Source organism: Gymnogyps californianus, chromosome 14 (assembly GCF_018139145.2).
Source record: "Gymnogyps californianus isolate 813 chromosome 14, ASM1813914v2, whole genome shotgun sequence".
In the NCBI taxonomy this organism is placed as follows: domain Eukaryota; kingdom Metazoa; phylum Chordata; class Aves; order Accipitriformes; family Cathartidae; genus Gymnogyps; species Gymnogyps californianus.
Genome location: NC_059484.1, coordinates 19,946,591 through 19,967,527, shown reverse-complemented (window position 1 = coordinate 19,967,527; position 20,937 = coordinate 19,946,591). Strand labels below are relative to the sequence as shown.

Sequence of the window (20,937 nt, the reverse complement as noted above, 5' to 3'; positions counted from 1 at the left end):
CCAGCCCCCGCGAAAGGGCAACTTCTCCATTCCTCCCCGATAAGTCAGCAATTCTGCGACGAAACCCAGCAGGGAGTCACGCGCTCCCCGCAGCAAGCCGGGGATAGCTGCCACGCGGGGCGGCCGACTCGGGTGGGAAACACGGGCTGGGTGTCATCTCTCCTGCCGCCCCTGAAAGGAGGCAAGAGCGGCCGCATGGCAGGGATGGCCACGCTGCTCTGAGATTTCAGCCAGGGAAGGCGAGTCGGTGGCCGGGGGTCTCCATCGGAACAGCAGAGGATGTTAAAAAAGAATAATTAAAAAAAAAAAGAAAAAAAAAAATCTGTGCTTCTTTCAGAAGAAATCGCACCCGCCTGACGGGGGAAGGCGACGTGTTTGAACAGCGGATCTGCGTGGGCCAGCCGTTCCCTGCAAGGTGTCCCCTCCCCTGGGGGTGCCCCTCGGGTGGCGGGTGCTGCTCGGGGGGTCCCCCCATTCCCTGGTGGGGAGAAGGATGCGAGGGGTCCTTCCCCCTGCTGCAAACCCACCGCTGTCCCTTCAGCGGACGGTCATCTGAACTACGATGAGCTCTCTCACTTAGCTTTTCCCTTTTTTGGGGGGGGGGGAAGACGGCGTGTACAGCACCCCCTTTTAGAGCATCCAAAAAGGAACGCCCAAAAGTGACAGCCGTGAGCAGTGCGACCCAAGCGCAGCCAGAGCGTACCTGCCTCGGCGCGGGGGCTGTGGCTGTGCTGCCTGCCGGGCTGAACCGACTCCGCGTATTTTTCAAGCGCCAAATTTGACTCTTGCTTATGGGAATTGCATCATTATCAAATAAGGCTGCTGTTCTCACCTGTGGTCTATATTTGGACGGAGACGTTTGCGGTCTGCTTCAAGGTTAATAGCCAAGAAATAATTAATAATAAAAGAAGGGACTAAACTGCAGATGTTTTAACATCTGTTGCTTGCAGCACATGGTTTTCACTATTTGCTATGGTCGCCCTGTGAGGTTCTCCATACCAACCTGCCCTGGTCCCTTCCCGGCGCCGGGGATCAGGCCTGGCGGCACAACCGGAGCTCCCATTCTGCCACACACCAGCAGAAGCTGCGCCGGCTCAGGCAGCAGGCTGGGTGCGAGCCGCCTTCCCGGCGCGTCCTGCCTTCGCTCTCTCGTTCCTTGGCTCCTAACGGCGCTAACGTGACGAGCCCAAGAGTGTTTTTCAGCATGTGTAAGAGCTTCCTTTCTGGCAGCCCCTTTGCACGAGGATGGGACGGAGTATTTCAAACAAAGCAGGGGTTATTGATGTTCTTCCCAAAGCAGAGCAGAGGTGAAACACAAGTCACTGTGCTGCAGCCTCCAGATCAAGACGTCTTTTCCTGGAGAGCTACAGTAAGTTCCCAAGCTCTCCCTGCCTCCGTGCTCACAGGTACCCTGGCCCGCTCAAGCTGCCTGGCTTGGCTGGTAGGCAACAGCAGGGTGCAGGCAGGAGCTCCATGCAGGCAGGAGCATGGGGAGGCTGGGCAGGAGGCGGGTGGTGGCCCCGGTGAGCCCCCAGCCTGGGCATTGCAGGAGCTGGACCCTGCCTATGCCTGCGATGGGCTGAAGGCACAGCACCACACTGCTGCAGGCTCAGCTGGCCTGTCCTTCCCCTTCCAACAGCTGGGAAGTTTGGCACCTTTTCCGATCAGTCCAGGAAAGAGAAAACCCTCCCAGCTTGGAGCCAGACAGGAGGCACAACCAGCCCTGCCCACAACATGCTCCTTGTCCTGCAGGCTGCAGCTCCCTTTGGTTTAACTCCTGCTCTTCAGACGGTCGGTTGGGCGAGTGGGTTCATTGCAGACCTATTACCTTCAGACGGATACTCTAAGGGCATATTAAAAAAAAAAAAAAGATCTTTAATGCACAACTCACCTTTTTGCTACTGATGTCAGCCCCAGATGCATCGGTGGGACTTCAGGAGTGTGAAATGAATGGACTCCCCATCCGACTTCACGCGGGTTAGCTGCCGGGATGCCAGGACCCCAGGGCACCCCAGGTCAGTGTGACCCCACTGCTGTCCCGCTGTGCCCTCGGCTGGGCGGGCAGAGCAGCTCCGGGAGGAAGGCTGCGGCTGCGGCTGCCGGCTCCCATGCTCCCACGTGCACGGGGAGAGGACCGAGTCTCTCTGACCTTCGGCAGGGAGGCCCAGGCTGCTGCAGGTCTGCACCCTTGTTAGGCAAACCCGGCCCAGCTGCCAGGCGCCCGCAGCTGCCAGGACTCTCATGAAAGGTCCCTGTCCTCCTGCGAGGTTGAGAGAAAAAGTAAGGAGCGGGGAAAGCCCGGGGACATAAGTCAAATTCTTGGAATTGCTTTGTTTCCCACCAAACCAAGCCCCGAATCTCATTTTCGTTTAAGTTTAAAAATTCACCGTGCCATCAGTGGGGAGAACTGAATTGATTTCGGATCCTGAGATAGGTCTTTCCAACTCCAGGAAATCACAAACAGCCCATCCCAGGATATATTTATTTCTAGCCTGCGGATCAGAGCGCTCACTAGTATTACCTCATGCCATCTGGGCAGAGTTTCAACATTTGTGACATTATTCATTCTCCCGCATGTGCTTCAACCAAACTTCCTTTTTGTAAGAGAGGCATTTATAAGAAATGGAAACAGCTTGAAGCAAGTCCTGCGCTCTCAGGGCTACTGGCTGAGAAGCAGCTATTTTTTTGTTGTTAGCCTTTGCATTTTTTAAGGCTCATACTCCATCTCTGCTCCTTAAAAGCCTGCTCAGCCTTAACCCTTTTCAGCCCAGAGAGCCCGTAGGAGGGACAGGCACCGGCATGATACTGTGACAGTTGTTGGGTACTCATTCGCGGGCGACTGTGGCATTCCCCAGGTGACAGCAAATGCTCCGCACCCATTTTATGTGCCCCAGTTAGCCGCTCCAAAAAGAAAGAATTGTTTCTGAGTTTGATGGGGAAAGGAGAGGAAGGCAAGTGGGGGAGAAAATGAGAAAGGATTTGCATTAGAGTAGGTTTCTCTTAAAACAGGTAGAAAGGAGGAACAAACCCTCGCAGAGCAGGGTCTGGAAGGACTGTTGAGCACTGGTGGGCATGGGAAGGTCACGATGCAGCAATGGAAGGAAGCAGCCAGGGCCGCGAGGAAGCAGATAAGAAGCTCTCTCTCACCATGCTCTCGCTCTTCCCCTCCACGAACCCCCGCTCCATCCTGTGGTTGTTCACTCCCCCCACCCAAATACTGCCGGGGCGTGCAGACCTTGGGCTCTGCTCCCTCCTGGGGCTCGCTGCCAGCTGCCAGAGGCAGATTTCTGTGGCAGCCCCTGTCCCCATCTCCTCATCTCCCCATCATCTCCCCATTGCTGGAGCAAGGATTCCCCACTGCAGAGCTTCTCCCCTGGTTGGATTCAGAGTCTTGGGGAGCGAAAGTCTTCAAAGCAAAGACTGCCATCAATATTCGGCATAATGCCCAAGCTCTTTCCCCCCAAGACACCTGAGGGATTTAAAACCCGAGGGTCATCTGCCCTATCCACACCTCATGTATAGCACCGGGCGAGTGCAGGGCCAGTGTGTCAGCTGCTGCATGGTCCATGCAGTAAATGAGGTGCTACGGGGTAGCCCCGTCCTGCTGCATGCACACATGCTCCTGCAGCATCGCCTTCCATGAGGGAAGGGCAGTCTGCCTCTCGCTCGGCTTGGAAGAGAGCCCCGGGCTGGGAAGTTACCAGAAAGCTGATAAACTCCTACGCCGCTGCTCCAGCATTTATGCTTACCTGGAGGTGAATGCGGCTCTGGAGCGAGGATCCGCTTCTGCAACTATGTTTGCCCTGGAGTGTGCTGGTTTTCTCCCCTTCACCACCCAGCTCCTCAAAAAGTGTTGCTGGATGTTCAGAGCCTCGTGGGTTTGCTTGGAGGTAAAGCATGGAAGGTCTCGCCGCCGCTCAAGGGTAATTTTGCAAGGAGGGAGGAGGAAGAGCATTGCGGAGATAAGGTGGGAAAGATTTGTTTTGCACTGCCAGAAAAACAACCTGCTCCGAGCAGCCCTGACACCAGGCTGGGTACCCACGGACGAGGACGTCTGTGCCACTTGTCACTAGGGAGGAGACAGCCGGGCCTTCAGCGGGAGGCAGCAGGTTTGGCTGGCCGGTATACAGTACCGCTGGCTGGAAACTGCCCATTGCACGGCACACAGGGTTCAATATTGACCACTTTTTATTTTATATAGCACAGGAGGGAAGCCATCTTGAGCTGCTTAACCAAGCATAGCAGTGAAGACGGGGAACAAAGAACCGCATTAAAGCCTATATGCCCAATTCATAACCTTCCCTTCTTGTAGGCTATGCCAGGAGCTCTGTAGTTGATGCCACGCAGTTCATGCTTTTTAGCATGACTTGAAATACAGTCTTCCTAGGAGCACCTTATTTCAGGGCACTAGAGATGGAGAGGTGCCCATTATAGAATCACAAATACCACTTGCTGGAGCATCAGCTGGGAATTTGATTTGGTTTTAAATAAAAATATTGTTAAATATTTCCTCTGCATTAGGAAAACAATCCCAGACTCGGGATCTCCCTGGATCACGTAAGTGTGATAACATATTTTAGCAATCCGTTCCTCTGTGACTCAGTTTACCGTTAAAACAAGAGAACTGGCAAATCACAGGGGGGATATGAAAAAGAGGGAACATTAGAGAGTGTTCAGAGCCAAAAGGCCAAGCAGGTGTCGGAGATAAGACTGCTGTGAAATAAAGCCGGAGCAGGGCCACAACTCTGCAGAGCATCAGAGATGTTGACATTCATGGAAATTCTTGCTGGGTGATAAACTGGGTGGAGCAGAAGGGCTTTATGGCCAACCATTTATTTACTCCTTGAGGTGTGTGGATTATTCCTTGTTCATACTTTTATACAAGTACATGTCAAATTTAAGAGCGTATTCTTGCTACGTTAAGTGAGCTGCTGAAACGATTGTTAGTGTAGTGGTATAAATGGGAGGAAGGAGTCAGTTTTGTAAGGAGAAGGCTTTGTAACTGTAGTGTAAGGAGAGCCTGGCACACAATAACATCGGGGAGAGACGAGTTGTTATTTCCTTGTTTCAGCTGAGAGATAACAAAGAAGCAAACAAACAGAGGGCATCCCAGCTTGGGCAGGTCCAGCTCCATGGAAACTTGCTGTGCACATATGGGACAGAACACAGATATAAAGGTCAATTAAGTTCCACTGAGCAGGATCTGTATGGATTCAAACCAGAGGAAAGAAGCAGAGATTTAGATCTGGGAATGTTAACCTTCCTCCGTGCATTTCTGTTTTAGGTCTATAAATTTGCTGCCTGGTGCCAATTCCTGATGATGATACAGACTAAAAATAGCCAGTAAGGATCATTACAGTGCTGAAGTCATGTATCACTCAATTCACTGTTCAAAATGTAGTCATTTAAAATATTTAAGATACATTTAGTGAATGCACACATTGGCCTGTCAGACCAGGAAGCTCAGAATTCATCTTTCTCAAAGCTGGCTGAAGGGGATAAAAACAAACCATGGGAGGCTGGAGCTTGAAAGGAACGATAGCATGAGCATTTTTCTCGATGTTTAGGTTGTATAAGAGGTGTTGTGACTATTTTTGTAGATGACATTTGCACTGGAACCTCAAATACCTTCTGTCATGCCTTTTTCAGGCTGCTTTTATGTTACCTCTTATTAGTCTAGATTAGATTACAGGACATCTCACGCTCAGGAGTGAACCTATGCCCTCTCACAGACTATGAACTGTAAATGTCCTAGTGCTGTCCCTACCTTGTCTGTGTACCACTCTCCTCCTTTGATTATTGGTTTAATTTACCTAATAGGTTATATCTTTCTCTACACTGAAAGCTCATTGGTGAATGGTGCCTCACCCAGCACCAAGACCCGACTGGAGGATGCTACCACAACATGTGGTCGACATAAGTGTCAAGACATGTGGTAGACATGTGCTTGACATAAGTGTCAAGCAGACAAAAAAATTAGAGAAAGCACAGGACACCTACAGGGCGTTTCTCTGCACTTAGATCCAAATTTGGCCTTTTCTTTAATCTTTATGTTAAAAAAAGGAGAAAGCTTGCCAGTGCAGGCAGGCAGTGTGATAGTGTCACGCTGTTTGTCTGGGCTGCCCGCACGTCTTTCTACCTCTCTCCCAATACACCTTCCCGTTGCATATGACAGCAAATCTGCCTTGAAAGTATTGAAAAGGAGATAACTAAAATGCTCTAGTATTCTGCTGGATTGGAGGCACCTTGAAGACATTGGATGCAAATCTAGTCTCACTGTCATCCAGATCCAGTGGATTGGAAAGAAATGCTGATGGTTTCAGTGGCCCTCTATCATGCCGTCATTTCCCTTCCGCACGCTTCATCCGTGAGCGGTAGGAGAGGACCATACCAGTCGTCACCCTTTATCTCCTGACACAGTTATTTCAGATCAGCCCAGCCTGACACACAGCCCAGGCCAGGGGAAGACGGGAGAAAAAACATTCCCAGGTTTTGCAAAACGCTTGCGCTGCCTGCCTCCCGCCTTTTGCCATTGATGCTGAGGACGGATGCTAGGCGGTATATCTCTTACTATAAGCTATTGCACAACCTATGGCAAACGCGTGCTGTGAAATCAGAGCGTCTGTAAGTCTTAAACCCCTACAGCAAAGCGACTGAGACCAGATCTCAGCTGGGAACTTTACGGGAAAAAGCACTGAAAACAGACTACGTTACAGCTATAACTAGGTTGAGGAATCCGTTGACTGTCGAGGCTTTCAAACCAACGACAGAATAAGGCCAGGCAGCGTCTGTAGTACCGCTTCTCACCAGAAAAGTGGTCTGCCGAGGCCAGGCAGGGACCTGTGTCACACGCCGGTCCCCTGGCTTAGGTGCACCGTGATGTGCGCAGGAATTGCTCTGGCAACTCCACCGACCCGTTTCTTTCAGCCGTGTGTTTAATGAGCATCCAACACTGGAATGCTGCAGCACGCTCCTGTACATCTGCCTGCATCATTGGGAGGACTTCTGCTGACACTGGACAACTCGTTGCATACTGACCACTGCACGCCATGAAAGCATAAAGGCAGAGGAGGTGGTCAGGAGCATCACTCACAATCTTCACATATTTTCCTTTTCTATTAACCTTCTTTCTACCACCCGTGACTGTTCCTATTGCTCCAGCCCCTACTGCATCCTTTCTGCAAATTGCTAACAACGCAACTAAATGAGAGTACAGTTTTGGCCCTCCTGCTGTCACCAGTAAAAGCACGCCCTTTGGAGCTGGTACCAATCCAGAGTCGCGCGGCAGTGCTCAGGGGAACCGGGCTGCTCAGAGGCAGCACCAGAGCCGCTTCCTCGACACTCCGCAGCGAGTTGACCGGGAGCAGCCTGACCGCTGGCCGAGCTCCCACCCGACTCAAAATAGCCACATCTAGACCCTGCATTTCATTCACTTCCTTTCCTGATTTATGAGGGTTGTTATGGGCTGGTGGAAAGTCTGGGAGTCTGCATGTTGGGATTACCGTGCTGTCTCCAGCTTCCCAGGATGCGTGTGAACAGCGGCTGCACAGGGGGAGCACGGGCCGGGGCTGAGCCCCTCGGGGGGACAGGGGCTGGGTCCCTCTGTGGGGACAGGGGCTGGATTCCTCCCGGGGGACGGGGGCTGGATCCCTCTGTGGGATGGGGGCTGGATCCGTTGGTGGGGATGGGGGCTGGATCCCTCTGTGGGATGGGGGCTGGATCCCTTGGTGGGGACAGGGGCTGGATCCCTTGGTGGGGATGGGGGCTGGATCCCTCGGTGGGATGGAGCTGGATTCCTCTGTGGGGATGGGGGCTGGATCCCTCAGGGATATGGGGGCTGGATCCCTCGGTGGGACGGGGGCTGGATCCTTCTGTGGGATGGGGGCTGGATTCCTCGGGGGGACAGGGGCTTGATCCTTCTGTGGGAAGGGGGCTGGGTCCCTCAGGGATATGGGGGCTGGATCCCTCTGTGGGGACGGGAGCTGGTTCCCTCTGTGGGGACGGGAGCTGGATCCCTCCGTGGGACGGGGGCTGGATTCCTCGGGGGGACGGGGGCTGGATCTCTCGGGGATATGGGGGCTGGATCCCTCGATGGGGACGGGGCTGGATCCCTCGGGGCGGGCACGGGGCCAGGCTGGGATGGGGGTCCGAGCCCCTCGGTGGGGACAGGCTCAGCAGGACCCCGCGCCGAGCCCCTCGGTGCCGAAGCCCGCACCCACGCAGGACAGCGGCCGGGCGGGGAGGGGCGCGCGGCGGGGCGGGGGCGGGGCCGTGGCGCGCGGCGGGGTGGGGCGGGGGGGGGGGGGGCGGTGCTCCCCCCGCGCCGCTGGTGCTACAACTGCGTGATTTCCCCGAAGTGATGCTGGCGGCGGCAGCCAATGGGAGGCGCGGCCGCCCCCCGCGGCGGCGCTGATTGGTCGGGACGCAGCCGGGCCCGGGGCGGCGGGGAATCCCGGGCGCCGCCGCGTTATACCCGAGGGCGCGCCCCGCGGGCGGCAGAGGCGGGTCGGCGGGCAGCGGGCGCGGAACGTTCGGCTCGGCTCACCGCACGGCTGCACACCACGGCACAGGCTTGCACGGCTCGGCACTGCACGGCACAGCCAGGTAGGTCACGGTGCGTCCCGTCCCGTCTCGTCCCGTCCCGTCCCGTCGCGGAGCTCGTCCCCTGCTTTGCACGGCACCGGGTCTCCGGGCGAAGGCGCCCCGCAGTGTCCGTGGGAGCGGCCCCGGGGGCACGGCACGGCACGGCTCTGCTCGCCAAGAGGGGGCAGCGCCGGCTTTCGCCGCGCGGAGGCGGTTTTGGGGGCGCGGGGCTCCTCGCGCCGGCAGCCGTCGGGTGGGCACCGGGCATCCCTCCGGTGGGCAGCCGTCGCGGCCCCTTATACAACGGACGGGAGGGGAGGGGACGGGACGGGATGTCCCCCCGCACCCACGGGGCCGGGCACGTCCGGGCGCGGCTGCCGCTCTGCGGGCTCAGCCGGAGGCTCGGCTCCACCGTTGAGCGTGTGCCAGCGCCGAGCCCCGGGGCCGGATCCCGCGGCCCCGAGCCGCGCTCCCCGCGGGGGACAGCTCTGGCTGACCTCCTCCCCGGGGCGGGCACTCTCCGGGCCGTTGTCCCGCCGCCGCCGCCGCCGAGCGCGTTGCTGGTGAAAGTTAGAAATGTATTGTTTGGGAAATCTTGGTCTGTCTGTCTTGAAAAAACACCGCAAACAGGAAATTATTTCTGCAGAGGAAGGGCTGGGAGCGCCGCGCCGCCCCGCTCCGGCTGCGCGGCGGGCTCGGCTCCTGCGCGGCGGGCGCGGTTCTGCCGGGGCCGGTCGCGTTGCTAATTGGGGGTCGTCCCCCCACGGCAGCGGGGCCGGCTTCCCCCCTGCCTTGCGCAATTGAATTAATAATAAACTTTTAAGAAGGCGACTGTGCAGTTAGTACCTCTCCGTGGCCGCGGGGGGGTCCCCCGCAGCGGTCCCCGCGGGGGGGGACACCCGCACCCACTCCCGGGAAAACCTTGCCGGTGCTAGCGGTGGGCTCCCTCCCAGGGTCGGGGGTCGCGGCCGGGCTCCCTCCCGGGCTGCCCCGTCCCATGCAAAGCTCCCCTCGCAGCACGGGCCGAGCACCCGCCGCTGCGATCGGCCCCTTTCCAGAATTCAAAAGTTGAGACGTGGTTTTGGTGCTCGCCAGGCGGAGCGGGAAGCGCTGCCCTCCAGAAGCAGGTGGAAGATGCTGAAAAAAGAGTTAAGACTCTGGAAAAGTAGTTTTGGTTGCGTCGATAGCGTTAGTGGTAATGTTCACAGGGCAGAGGGTAAGGGAGGGGTGACAGTGCAGAACGGTTAAAATAGTGACGAGGTTTTTTGCTGACCTGTTATTCCTTTCATAGACAACATGCCAGTGTCAAGAATGCGCATGAGGCCCTGGTTGGAAATGCAGATTAATTCCAATCAAATACCAGGACTGATATGGATTAACAAGGTGAGGGTTGTTTATTACTATAATCATTATTATTATTATTTCTGTATCATTAACGGTCCTTGTTCTTGGATGACACTAAACATAAGTCAAGATCATAAAGGAAAGAAGAACATGGAGAAAACTTGCAAGCATTATGTTTAAAAAACAACTATTTTTGTTGTCAGAAAAGGTAGCTCTGGTTGGTACAGAATGTAGTAGTTCCATTTTTTTCCTGGGAAAATTCCCAGGAGGGAAATGATAAATTAAAATAAAAGCAATCTGAACATGATGGAGAACCAAGAAAACTCCAACACCTTTTAACTCCTGCTGCCCACTTGAGCCAAGTCACCTCCTGTCCCAGTTGAGGAGCTACTGTCACACTCCCAGTTGCTCCCAGTTTTAAGATTTGGCCTGAAAGAAATGCTGTATTTTTTGGTCCGGAAGGCACGTCTCTGTACCTGTAGCACAGGGTGAGATCCCTAGGCTTACTGAACCAGGTCTCTTTCTCTAAAGGTTCCACATCCATCCCAAGGTGATATTTAAGCTAGGACATGGGGTTTTTTAGGATTCCTGCAGGATCTTAGGGGCAACTTTAAAAAGAGATTCTCTACCAAAGTGTACCTAGAAAATATGCTGTAGTTTATGACACACTAATAGATTAGGTGCAATGTATTTAAATGATTCTGGGATAAAATTGACAGTATTGCTTACTTCTACTGTACGGTACCACATGTGGCTTTTTCCCCAGTTTCAGAGATCATAAAAAGCCTTAAATGCCTTGAACAAAATAAGTGGAACTATGGATGTTTAATGAAGATATAGAGCAGAGGGTTTATAACATTTCTGAGCTGCTACTGAGAATTCTTTGATTAAATCCGTCATTCCAAACTGGCATGCGATGCTTCTTTTTTTAATTCAAATCTCTATTGGTTTAACTTCAGGATAAGATGATGTTTCAAATCCCATGGAAACATGCAGCTAAGCATGGCTGGGACATGGAGAAAGACGCCTGCCTTTTCCGGAGCTGGGCCATTCATACAGGTGTGTGCTGGCTTTACATTTCCATCAGTCATATGAAGATCTCGAACAAGGCATTTTTTTGTCTTGACTGACACCTCAGGTAGTTGTATAAACTACTAGCATATATGTCAGAGAAAATAGAAGAATTTTTTTGGTTTTTTTGGTGGGAAGAACTAGCACTGAAAAGTCTAAACGCTCACCCCATCCCTTATTTATAGGAAGATATAAAGTAGGTGAGAAAGACCCTGATCCGAAAACCTGGAAGGCGAACTTCCGCTGTGCTATGAATTCACTGCCTGACATCGAAGAAGTGAAGGATAAAAGCATCAACAAAGGCTCCAGTGCTGTCAGGGTTTACAGGATGCTGCCGCCCTTGACAAAGGATCAGAAGAAAGGTAAGCCCTCAGCAATCCAGCTGGGGTTACGCAGCTTCCACTACTGCGCTTAAACACCACTTAGATTTCCTGCTCTGCGTAGGCAGGGATTTAACAGACCTGTTGGTAGCACCGGTGCTCCTGGGGTTAGTCACTGGTTATCGCCATTGGTAACAGTTTGTACAAACGGTTCATTTTATCCCAAATTCTTTAAACGTGCCTAAAGGCATCCTCAGGAGGCGATCGGGACTCGCCGCTGCTGACAGCGGTAGCAGAGCTTGCTGAGCAGGGCTCAAAGCTGCAAGAGCTCACGCTCGCCTGAATTGTCAGCCATGCAGCCCTTTCTCACATTCGTCTTACTTTTATTTAACAGAAAGGAAGTCAAAGTCTTCAAGAGAAGCAAGAAACAGGAGCAAGAGAAAGGTATGTGTCTGCAGAGGCAGCTGAAGAAGCTAGAGGTTTTGGTGGTTTTCGTGCTTAATTTTTTTTCATCTGGGAACTCGTGCGTTCTTAGACAAGTCTTTCATGCCTTGCCCTTATTTTTATAGTTGTATGAAGACATGAGGACGGAGGAGTCAGCAGAAAGACTAACCAACACTCCTCTGCCAGATGACCACAGTAGCTACACCGTTCATGACTACGCGGGGCAGGAAGTGGAGGTTGAGAGCACGTCCATCACCTTAGGTGAGACTCAGTTTTTAGCTCTCTGAGCAGAGTGGAAAGTGCCGTTCGAGCTAAACCCACAACCTCTGTGCCAAAAGACAAAGCTGACTCTTGGGGCTGGGCCCGGCTGCGCCGTCGGGCGGGCAGGGAGGAAATAGAGGTGGTTGTGTCTCTCCTGTGAGTGCCAACAACTCCTGGTGCATCCCGCAGACCTCTCCCCCTGCGAGGTGAGCGGCTCGCTGACCGACTGGAGGCCGCCGATGGAAATCACCATGGCTGACAGCACCAATGACCTCTACCAGCTCCAGGTGTCTCCCCTGGCTTCATCCTCAGAAGGTGGGTATTTCTGTTTTCCTACCCTGGTCTTTCATCGGTCTGTTGGTTGGAGGCAAGGCAGCGGGATGAAGGAGTGCCTGGGGGATCAGGAGAAACAAGAGTTGTCTTGTGGGGGGGGGGGGGGGAAAACGACCTCCAGGTGATGGATTTGGGTGGCTGGAGGTACCAAACTGGCCAGGTTACAGGAGGGCACGTGGCACCTGCAGAAGTGGTTGCTCGTGGGCGAAAGGCTCTGAAATGCCATTTACTTTGCACACGTGGGCAAAGGGGCAGGCTTCGTCTCGCAGGCTCAGCGCGATGGCACGGACAGGTCAGCCTGTAAAGAAGAGGAGAGATTTCTGAGCCGGGAGGGTGGGACTGGGGGTTCCCGAGGCAGCTGGAAGGAGGCGATGCCAGAAGCAGGACAGGGTTGGGCACAATAGTGACAGTGGAGGTAACCATGCTTCCCAGTGGGGAAAAAAAAATATAATTAACACAGATATATCAGAGTGGTTCTTCACTCGGGGTGCAAATCATCTTCCTCCTGCATACCAAGCGGGCTCTGCTTTGGTGACCCTTGGGGAGGCGTCAGAGCTGGCAGGAGCCATGCACCCCAGCATGTGGTTGTTGAGGAGCGTCCGAGATGAAGGGCTGTGGGGAGCCTGGGGCACAGAGCTGCTGATGGGCCTCCCCACCTCAAACCTATGCGCCCCTCCTTGGTGTCGTCCGTGGGGGAGGAAGTAAAAGGTAGTGGTAGTCGTAAAAAAGTGACAAGAGAATATGAAGCGGGTTGTGTGGTGAAGAAGCAGAAGTGTGAGGGCTAACTTGCAAAAAGTTGACATCTATGTCTGTTTTCTTCTCTTTTTTTTCTTTTTTAATGTGCTTACAAAACAGTCACAGACGAAGATGAAGAGGAAATGAATTCGGAGATTTTTAAGGTAAAACCAGCCCTTCTGGTCAGAATAAAATTGGCCAAAGTTGCTGTTTGTACCAAGCGAGGAAGGGAAGCAGCTATCTGATCCAGTCCAATATGAGCTGAACATACACTTATGTAATCCAAGACCCTTATTTAATGAGGAAGCCTGAAAAATTAAATATAAAAAGAAGGCTCCTTTGCAAACATGAGCTGGAGAGGACACATCCATGGAAATATTTACTGTTCATGTGAAAGTCAGAGAAAGCTATGGAGTACTGCTAGGAGTGGAGCTTGCTGTATTAGAGTCTGCAAAGGTTCTCTAAATTTTATTTTGCCTTTCCCTCCGCCTCTGACATGTATGGCGCTTAATCTGTGTTTCCAGACATGTCATGCTCATCCCACTGATAAGATGGGGGTTTCGTCACCGAAGGTGCTCCAGCCCTCCCTGTTTTGCATTAACTTTTTTTTTTTTAAAGTGGGACTAAAATGAGTTTTATATAACTTAGCATGAGAAGATATAATTTGATCTTTGTTGCTTACCTGTCTTCTAGTTAAGGGAAAGGAAGAAAACATTGCACCCACAGAAAGAAGGAGCAGTTTTTACCGTCTCCTTATTCTCTTGCAGCTGCTTGAACCAGCCCAAGACTGGCACACCACCAGCGTTGGGGGGAAAGGGTTTCTCACCAACGAGCCAGGCACGCAGACCATGTGCAGCACTTACAGCTACAAGGAGCAGGATGGGGAGATCGACACGACTTCAGGTACGGGCTCCTCGGTTATCACTGACGGTCAAGGCCACAGGATGATGGAGATGAGGGTTTTCGTGCAAGACACTAATTAGGAGGGAGCAAAGCAAATGGAGGAATTCACACATCCGCGTGTTCGGAGATTTCCAAGTAGCCTGTCGGAAGGCTGTAAGGAATTTATTGATAAAGAGGAAAAGGCGAAAAATGCCTCCAGTAAGAGTATACTACAGATTTGTCCTAGGGTTATACACATGTAACGTATGTCAGCTTTCAGGAACTCCTTGCAGTGGAACTGAAGAATTTCCACTAGCAATAGCTTAAATGGGACAGTTTAATAGAGAGTGTTTGGAGTATTTTAGCAAAATATTAGTCTAAGGTATTTACTCACATCTGAGAAATCTGATTTCTCAGATTTCAAATTGAAATTTTTGATATTTTTTTATATATATACACACACACTATTTGCTCTTGCTGCATGTGATTGAGTACTCATTCTTGTTTTATTTTGTCTAGGAGAGCTGGAGTTCAGGTTCTTTGACCAGAAAAGCAGCCTAGACTTCTCCTGGCTGGAGACAGTGAGACCTACCATGCAAGTCATTCCCTGCGGCTTGTAAACCCCTGGCTTCCTCTGACCATGAACTGCTCTTGGGTAGAAACTTTGGCAAGCCTGAAGAGAATGGAAGAAATCTTTTGTTACTGACTCAATGAAGAAAGTAGCTTTTATATTCCGTTTAACTTTTAAGCCTGAAAAGGTTAGCAAGAAAAACTCCATTATAAATAAAAAAAGAAAGAGACTCCCATCTCACTAGCAGGACTCCTGGCACCGAAGATGCTCAGCCGCAGTACGCACCTTGTCATCGCTTCGGAGGTGAAGCTTTTGCTGGAAGGTTGCCGACGTGCCATGGGGTCTGACCGGGCAGGGTACCACTGAATGGCGTTGCGTGCCGGCGGCCCGGCGAGGAGGCTACCGTCCTCCCCGCGTGAGACGTGATGAGCACTTTACCCACGGAGTGCTTGGGAGAGACACTGCAAATGAGTCTCTTAACTATTAGTTTTGGTTGCTGCTTACCTGTGCAACACTGGTGATACTGAGCTTAATGACAGTCATTACACTTTTAGTCAGAAAAATTGCACTAATTGGCCCCTCTCTTCTTTGATTTGCTCCATCACATAGTTCATCTTTCAGATCTTTCAACTTTAAACTGTGTAAATAGTTTAGACCAATAAAATGTGAAAATTCAGTTTAGGCTTTGCTTCCACATAGTACAGTTACCCAGGTCCACTCATAGGATGTTATCTGCTCGTAGGCATGCCATATCTATTTCCATATAATAGTTGAAGAGCTGCCGCATGACACAATTTTTGCACTGATAGGGGCAGAGCTCTTTATTTATACCATGCCTTTCCAAGATCTCTTCTAGCACTCTGCCAGGATACCTACAGTACTGTATGCAGCCAGCTGTAACGCCCTGCAGACCCACCCTGGGCCAGCGTGTGCAGGAGAGTGCAGGATGGAAGAGGTTCTAGTTTGTGTAATACGTAGGAATCAAATCACTAAGCTGTAATAGACTATTTTCTTGTACATTTTATTTTTGTATATAACATGTTGTATATTTGTCTTAATAAAAATGTTTTATATATGACATGTTTACTTTTTCTCATGGGAGAGCTCCAAGAATGCATTCCAGATTCCTTGAAAATACTCAGACAGATGTGCTGTTGACAGAGACAGTCGGAGGGTTTTTTTCATGAGTCATGAAAGCACAGGGAATTTAGCACAGTTTGCTCCTGTTTTCTACCCCCTCTTTTCCCAGTGCAGCTGATGACTGGAATCCTGCTTGTCCCGGGAAGGGAAGCCCAGGTCCTGTGCACGTGTGGGGTAGTTGGTTTGTATCTATCTGCCATCACCTGCAAGTCAGACCTGACTTAGAGCAAGGTTACAGGCTATGCTATTAAAAAACCTATGCACCAAGTCCCTGCTATGGATGTCCCTATCAGCAACACTGTCAGCTGCTGTGATAAGATCAGCAGTGAAGACCTAGCTAAAGAACTCAGGTGTGCCTAAAAAGAACCACATGCACAATTCAGAAGGCAAGGGGAAAGCAAGCTGGTTTTCCCCTGTACGTTTTATTCATTTGCCATACTTTCGGGCTGGAAAGGTCTGAGATGTTATTGCATCGTCTGGGGTGGGAGACAAGAGACAAGTGTGGCTGATGCAATGTGTCTCCAGCTGCAGCCACCGGCATCTGACACTGCCTGGAAAACCCCTGTACTGAACAAAGCTGTGCCGTGATGGCCTTTGGGGAACAACTTCACTCACGGAGCGAGGGCGGACCAAGGAGAATATCAGGCTGCGGGAGAGGAAGACCCAACCCAAAGGGCTGGAACAAAGCGGACGTTTCCTACCGCCTTTGGCACAGGCTCTGCTGTGACTCGGAACTGCAGACACACGGGGACAGATGTGGGGTTTACCGACGGAAGAGGGGGGGGAAAAAAAGTGCCGTAGGAAGCAGGTGGTGGTGGGTCTCAAATCCAGCGCAGCTAAAAGGTTTGGATACGGCACGGCAAGGTGGACGGGCGGGCAGGGAGAGGCTGGGCAGGGTTACTGCAGCGCCTGTTAGTCATTAACTGGCCCTATCTCTGAGGCAGCCCGAAGCGGGCAGCTGCAGGCAGCACCCTTCCAGCTGACACCAGGCAGCGAGCACCTTCCTACGGCCTCGTCCTGGCTCTGCGTGGGTGCCAGCCTGGAGAGTGATGACCTTGCTGTCCCCCCACAGCGGTCGCACTCCCTGGCAGGGTTATCTGGCCCAAGGGTCCATCTCCTGGGAAAGGGATCCATCCAGCTGGGATCCCCTCGGGTACCAGGACTGCGGGAGACGAGGCCACGGCTGCCTCCCGGGAAGGCAGGATCGCACCCACCTAAAATCCTGCGTGACTAGCCGATGCAGATCTAGAGCAGGAACGTTTTGTGCACGAGCGAAGGAATCACCCACCAGATCAGACCTGTGCCCCGGCCAGCTGCAGCAGCAGCTACTGCCAGGGAGAGAGTTGGGGCTGCTGGATCTAGAGCCGCCTTTGTACGCCCAGGAAGGGACACCATCTCAGTGTCGTCGATGTAACCAGAGGAAATCGGTTTTGTTTAGGAACTGCTGCAAGTTTGTTCCACACGGGGGGGGGGGGAGAGAGGGGGCTGGAGAGAGAAGGGAAACTTTCTGTGATGCAAAGAGTGCTAAAAATAAGGTAGAGATTAATTTGCCCATTCATGCATTAAAAGGAGCAAGTTTTTCACAGTTATGCCCAGATACAAAAAAACAGCACTTAAATTGTCACAGATAAAAGGTTTGACCAAGATTGGAAGAGAGAAGAAAGCAGCAGCTAGTGCCTCACACCCAGGGACCACAGACACGCTCCAAGTGTGTTTTTACCGGGGCAGAGGAGATGCTCTCCTTCATCACCTGCCAAGGTACCTGTGTGACTGACCACACATCAGCTATTTCGCCAGTGAAAAGTGGTGAAGTCCCATGACGGGGTGGAATTGATCCGTCCAGTTGCTTCACTGGGTGAATAACTGCCGAATAACTGCCAAATTCAAAGTGTTTTGTTGTTGTTTTGAACTCTTGGGGGGGGGAGCAGAGTCAAGCCCTCCAGCTCAGGAGGCGTGTGACTTGCTGAACCCCAGCTGAGACTCAGGGGCTGCTGTGCCCTGTCGATGCCCGACTGGCTCCTCCATCACCTCCAGGGCAGGTGGGATTTGTAGAAGCGACATTTCTTCTCCCAGTGCAAGCTAAGGAGAGCTTTAGGCTGCTTGTACCCAGAGGAGCATCGTGAGCTCTTTAGGATAAGCCTCCTGCATAGGCTATTCGATGAAAATAATTTTAAAACCTTGACATTGGATTCTTCTGAACTTGCCTATCCTAATCAAGCTCTTCATAAACCCAGTAAACTTCAGCTGGCTTTCCTGTGTTGGAATAAGACTTGTTTTCACCTTTAACATGCACACAGCTACATTCAGCTGGGAAGTAATTACATACCAGGAGAGCAGGTCACTGGGGAGAGCTCACCCCTGCCAAACCCAGACAAAGCAATGAAAGGAAAGTTTTTATAGGCAGGGCTGGAAGGGCAAGCGGCTCTTTCTTGTGCTATGAACCTTGCCTGACAGCGAGAAAGATCTATAGGCAATGCAACTGCTGTAAAAATAAAGGGAGATCACCTGTCTGTGGTGGAAAACAAGAAGGAGTCCGTGTAATCAGTGGTCATTTGGGAAATGAATGGAGCTAATGCTGCAGGCTTGGCAGGCTGCTTGAGCAGAGGCTCTCCACCACTTACACCATACTTAAGCCGTCACTGGCTGCAGCTTACTTCCAATCTTGAAACCATTTAAAAACAAATCCAAAATTCTCCTTATTTAGTTTCAGAGCTTTAGGATGTCAACAGGACAAAACCTCCTGAAAATAACATGACAGTCTCAGAAACAGTCCCAGAACCCGAACCTGATGTAGGGAAAGCCCTACAGCAACTCAGGCACAGATTTTGCTGCTGCAGCATGCTGCATCAAGGCGGCAGAAGACCTCGGTTCATGCCAATAGAGATTTTCAGTGCTGCAGAGGCAAGGATGTCACACATCTGTTAACTGCAGCTTTTCCTAGTGAAAACCCTTGACCTATAAATAAAGAGTTGTTGCTTTTCCACTGATCTCTGTCCAAATGGATTGCTAAAATGCCCTTCCATAATTGGAGGGGAACATAACTTCCTCCCCTGTGGTCCGCTTAGCACATTGCTCATAATTTCATCGCTCGTTAGGAGCAATCCGTGGGTGGCTCGACGCTGCACTGCCTAAAGGAGCCTTTTGCTCTCGGTTGCCCGGAGCGGTGGCACCTTGCGTGAGCTTTGCCCGCCAGGCACCAGAGCCTGCAATTACCGTTTCACCTTTATTTGCCATGGTGATTGAATCCTGATAATTGGACACATTTCCAGGCAGTCACATGATTTACGATGTCACACCCTATAAAGGATAGCAGTGCTCCAGACCAAAGGTATGGATTTATAACTGCAAAAAATAGTGGAATATCTGTTTGTCATGCAAAGGCAAACTATTGATTAGATAGCAACCAAATGTCTTGGACTGCAAACATTATTTCTCTGCTGTTGTGCTGCATCATTCCTCCTCTCCGGTTCCCCAAGGGTCCATTTCCCCCCCCATGTTTGTACACACAAACCAAGGGGGACAGAAACTTCTGCAGGACAGAAACCTCTCCCAGAGGCTTGGGAGGGCCAAGGGAAGAAGTGTTGCCTTTGAAAAGTCAGTTTTAGAGCTTAGGTGGGGAAAAAGGTTCCCTAAAAAGGGAGAAGGGGAGGAAAGTCACATTTTCATGGACAAATCGTATCTAAGTTGTGTTTTCTCCTACACCAACTGCTTCAGCCCACTCCATACCCTCTTCCACCGCAGTGCCGCACTGCAGAGCTCCTTTTCCTCCCACATTTTTCCATCCCCTTCAATATTTCTCTCACTGTTAAACTCACCCCTGTCCCTCCCCAGCCTTCCCATGCGCCAAAGAAACAAGGCAATAATAAAAGCACGTTCGTGCAGGCAGCACGGTGCGTGTAGCTCAAGCTGCTTGCACACTGTGTCACTCCCCTCTAACCTTTGGTCTTATCTGTTCCGATAACATCAGGATGCAAATTCAGCCGGCGTGATTCCCTGCCACGTTGGGCTGTGGGTGGCTGCCCCATCCCAGCACAGCTTGCCGGAGAAGGGAGCCGCTGGGAAGGGATGGGGAAAGCTTCCCGTGGCCCTTTCCAGAGTTCAAAGAAGAGCATGGCATGCGCTGCCACCGAGCTGAACGCTCAATGGCCACATGAACCCAAGCCACCAGAAGCCATAAATCATCTAAAACCTAGAAAACCTCCTCATCCCGCTGGCAGACATATTTGGTCAGCGGCTGGATGTAAGCAGAGGTGTCAAACCACAGTATTAAGGACTCAGGGCTGCCAGGCATGGACAATCATACGCTCATTCCACTAACTGCCTTGCTGACCAAGGTGAAGAGCGGTGCCAAATCACAGACAGCACAACAGGAATAACAAGGAGGATGGGGTAGCCAGGAGGCTCTGTAGCCACAGGGCTAGGAGATGATGAGGGCCAGGTCTCATCACCCACCCATCCAAAACCACTGCGGGCTGGGACCCGGGTGCCAGAAGTTACCAGGGTCTGCCTCTGCGTGAATACAAGGCAGTTAATCATCCCTTCTGGTATATAAGGCTGGTAAGCGAAGTCAGGGCAAATGCATGGATGGAATAGGCACTGGACAACGGTTATCAGGAGATTTCCAGGAATCAGGAATCCAGTCTGCAGGGAGCTAACAGGACAGCAGACCCAGCCTCTCTCCCTGCCCTCTGACAGCCGACACAAGCAGTCGGGCTCTCTTCAGCCTCTTCATCTTCAGGATGATCCACGCCGTTCGTTTTGCTCACGATTCATACAGAAACTTCACCGTGAAGCCTTTGAAGAGCCTGACAGCCGGTACCCGGCCGGCCCGGGCACGGCTGGGTGCAGCCGCTGTCACCTGCCAGCAGAGCCGCCGGCAAGGGACATCAGGCGGGGTTAGGGGCGAGATGCTGTCACAGCCCGCGCAGCACGGACCTGCCTCTCGCAGCTCACCAGTGTCTCCTCAGCTGCCAAAAACCAGTGGGGAGGAGAAGGCTGAGCTGGTGGCACATCAGGTTGCTGGCAGCTCTTCCCTGGCAAGCGGCGCCCAGCTCCTGGGCCAGAAGAGCAGCGATGCGCATTCCTTATACAATACGAGCATCCTGAACAGCGACGACTGTCGATGCCTGCGCGGAGGATGCTCAGCCATCGCAGATGAACTCACGACCTATTTCGGTATAGGAAATTTCACACTTCAAATAAGTGCTCCTGCCTATCGTGCATTGTTCCCCATTGCACGGCTGCGACACGCTA

General features: G+C 52.1%; 1 protein-coding gene and 1 long non-coding RNA gene across 2 annotated transcripts; one reads left to right on the top strand and one right to left on the bottom strand.

The window, feature by feature from the left end:
* Window positions 1–8,523: 8,523 nt before the first annotated feature.
* IRF1 (interferon regulatory factor 1) lies at window positions 8,524–15,622 on the top strand. Its single transcript, XM_050905247.1, has 10 exons — window positions 8,524–8,604; window positions 9,875–9,966; window positions 10,887–10,986; window positions 11,184–11,360; window positions 11,713–11,762; window positions 11,888–12,023; window positions 12,213–12,338; window positions 13,212–13,255; window positions 13,859–13,994; window positions 14,493–15,622. Exons 2-10 carry the CDS (start codon window positions 9,880–9,882, stop codon window positions 14,591–14,593), a joined length of 957 nt encoding a protein of 318 aa, XP_050761204.1. The 5' UTR covers window positions 8,524–8,604; window positions 9,875–9,879; the 3' UTR covers window positions 14,594–15,622.
* Window positions 11,948–14,061, bottom strand: LOC127021914 (uncharacterized). The gene is made up of 3 exons (XR_007767274.1): window positions 13,955–14,061; window positions 12,539–12,654; window positions 11,948–12,415 (listed from the first exon to the last, which is right to left on the bottom strand). It is a non-coding gene; the product is annotated as an uncharacterized LOC127021914 (long non-coding RNA).
* Window positions 15,623–20,937: the final 5,315 nt, after the last annotated feature.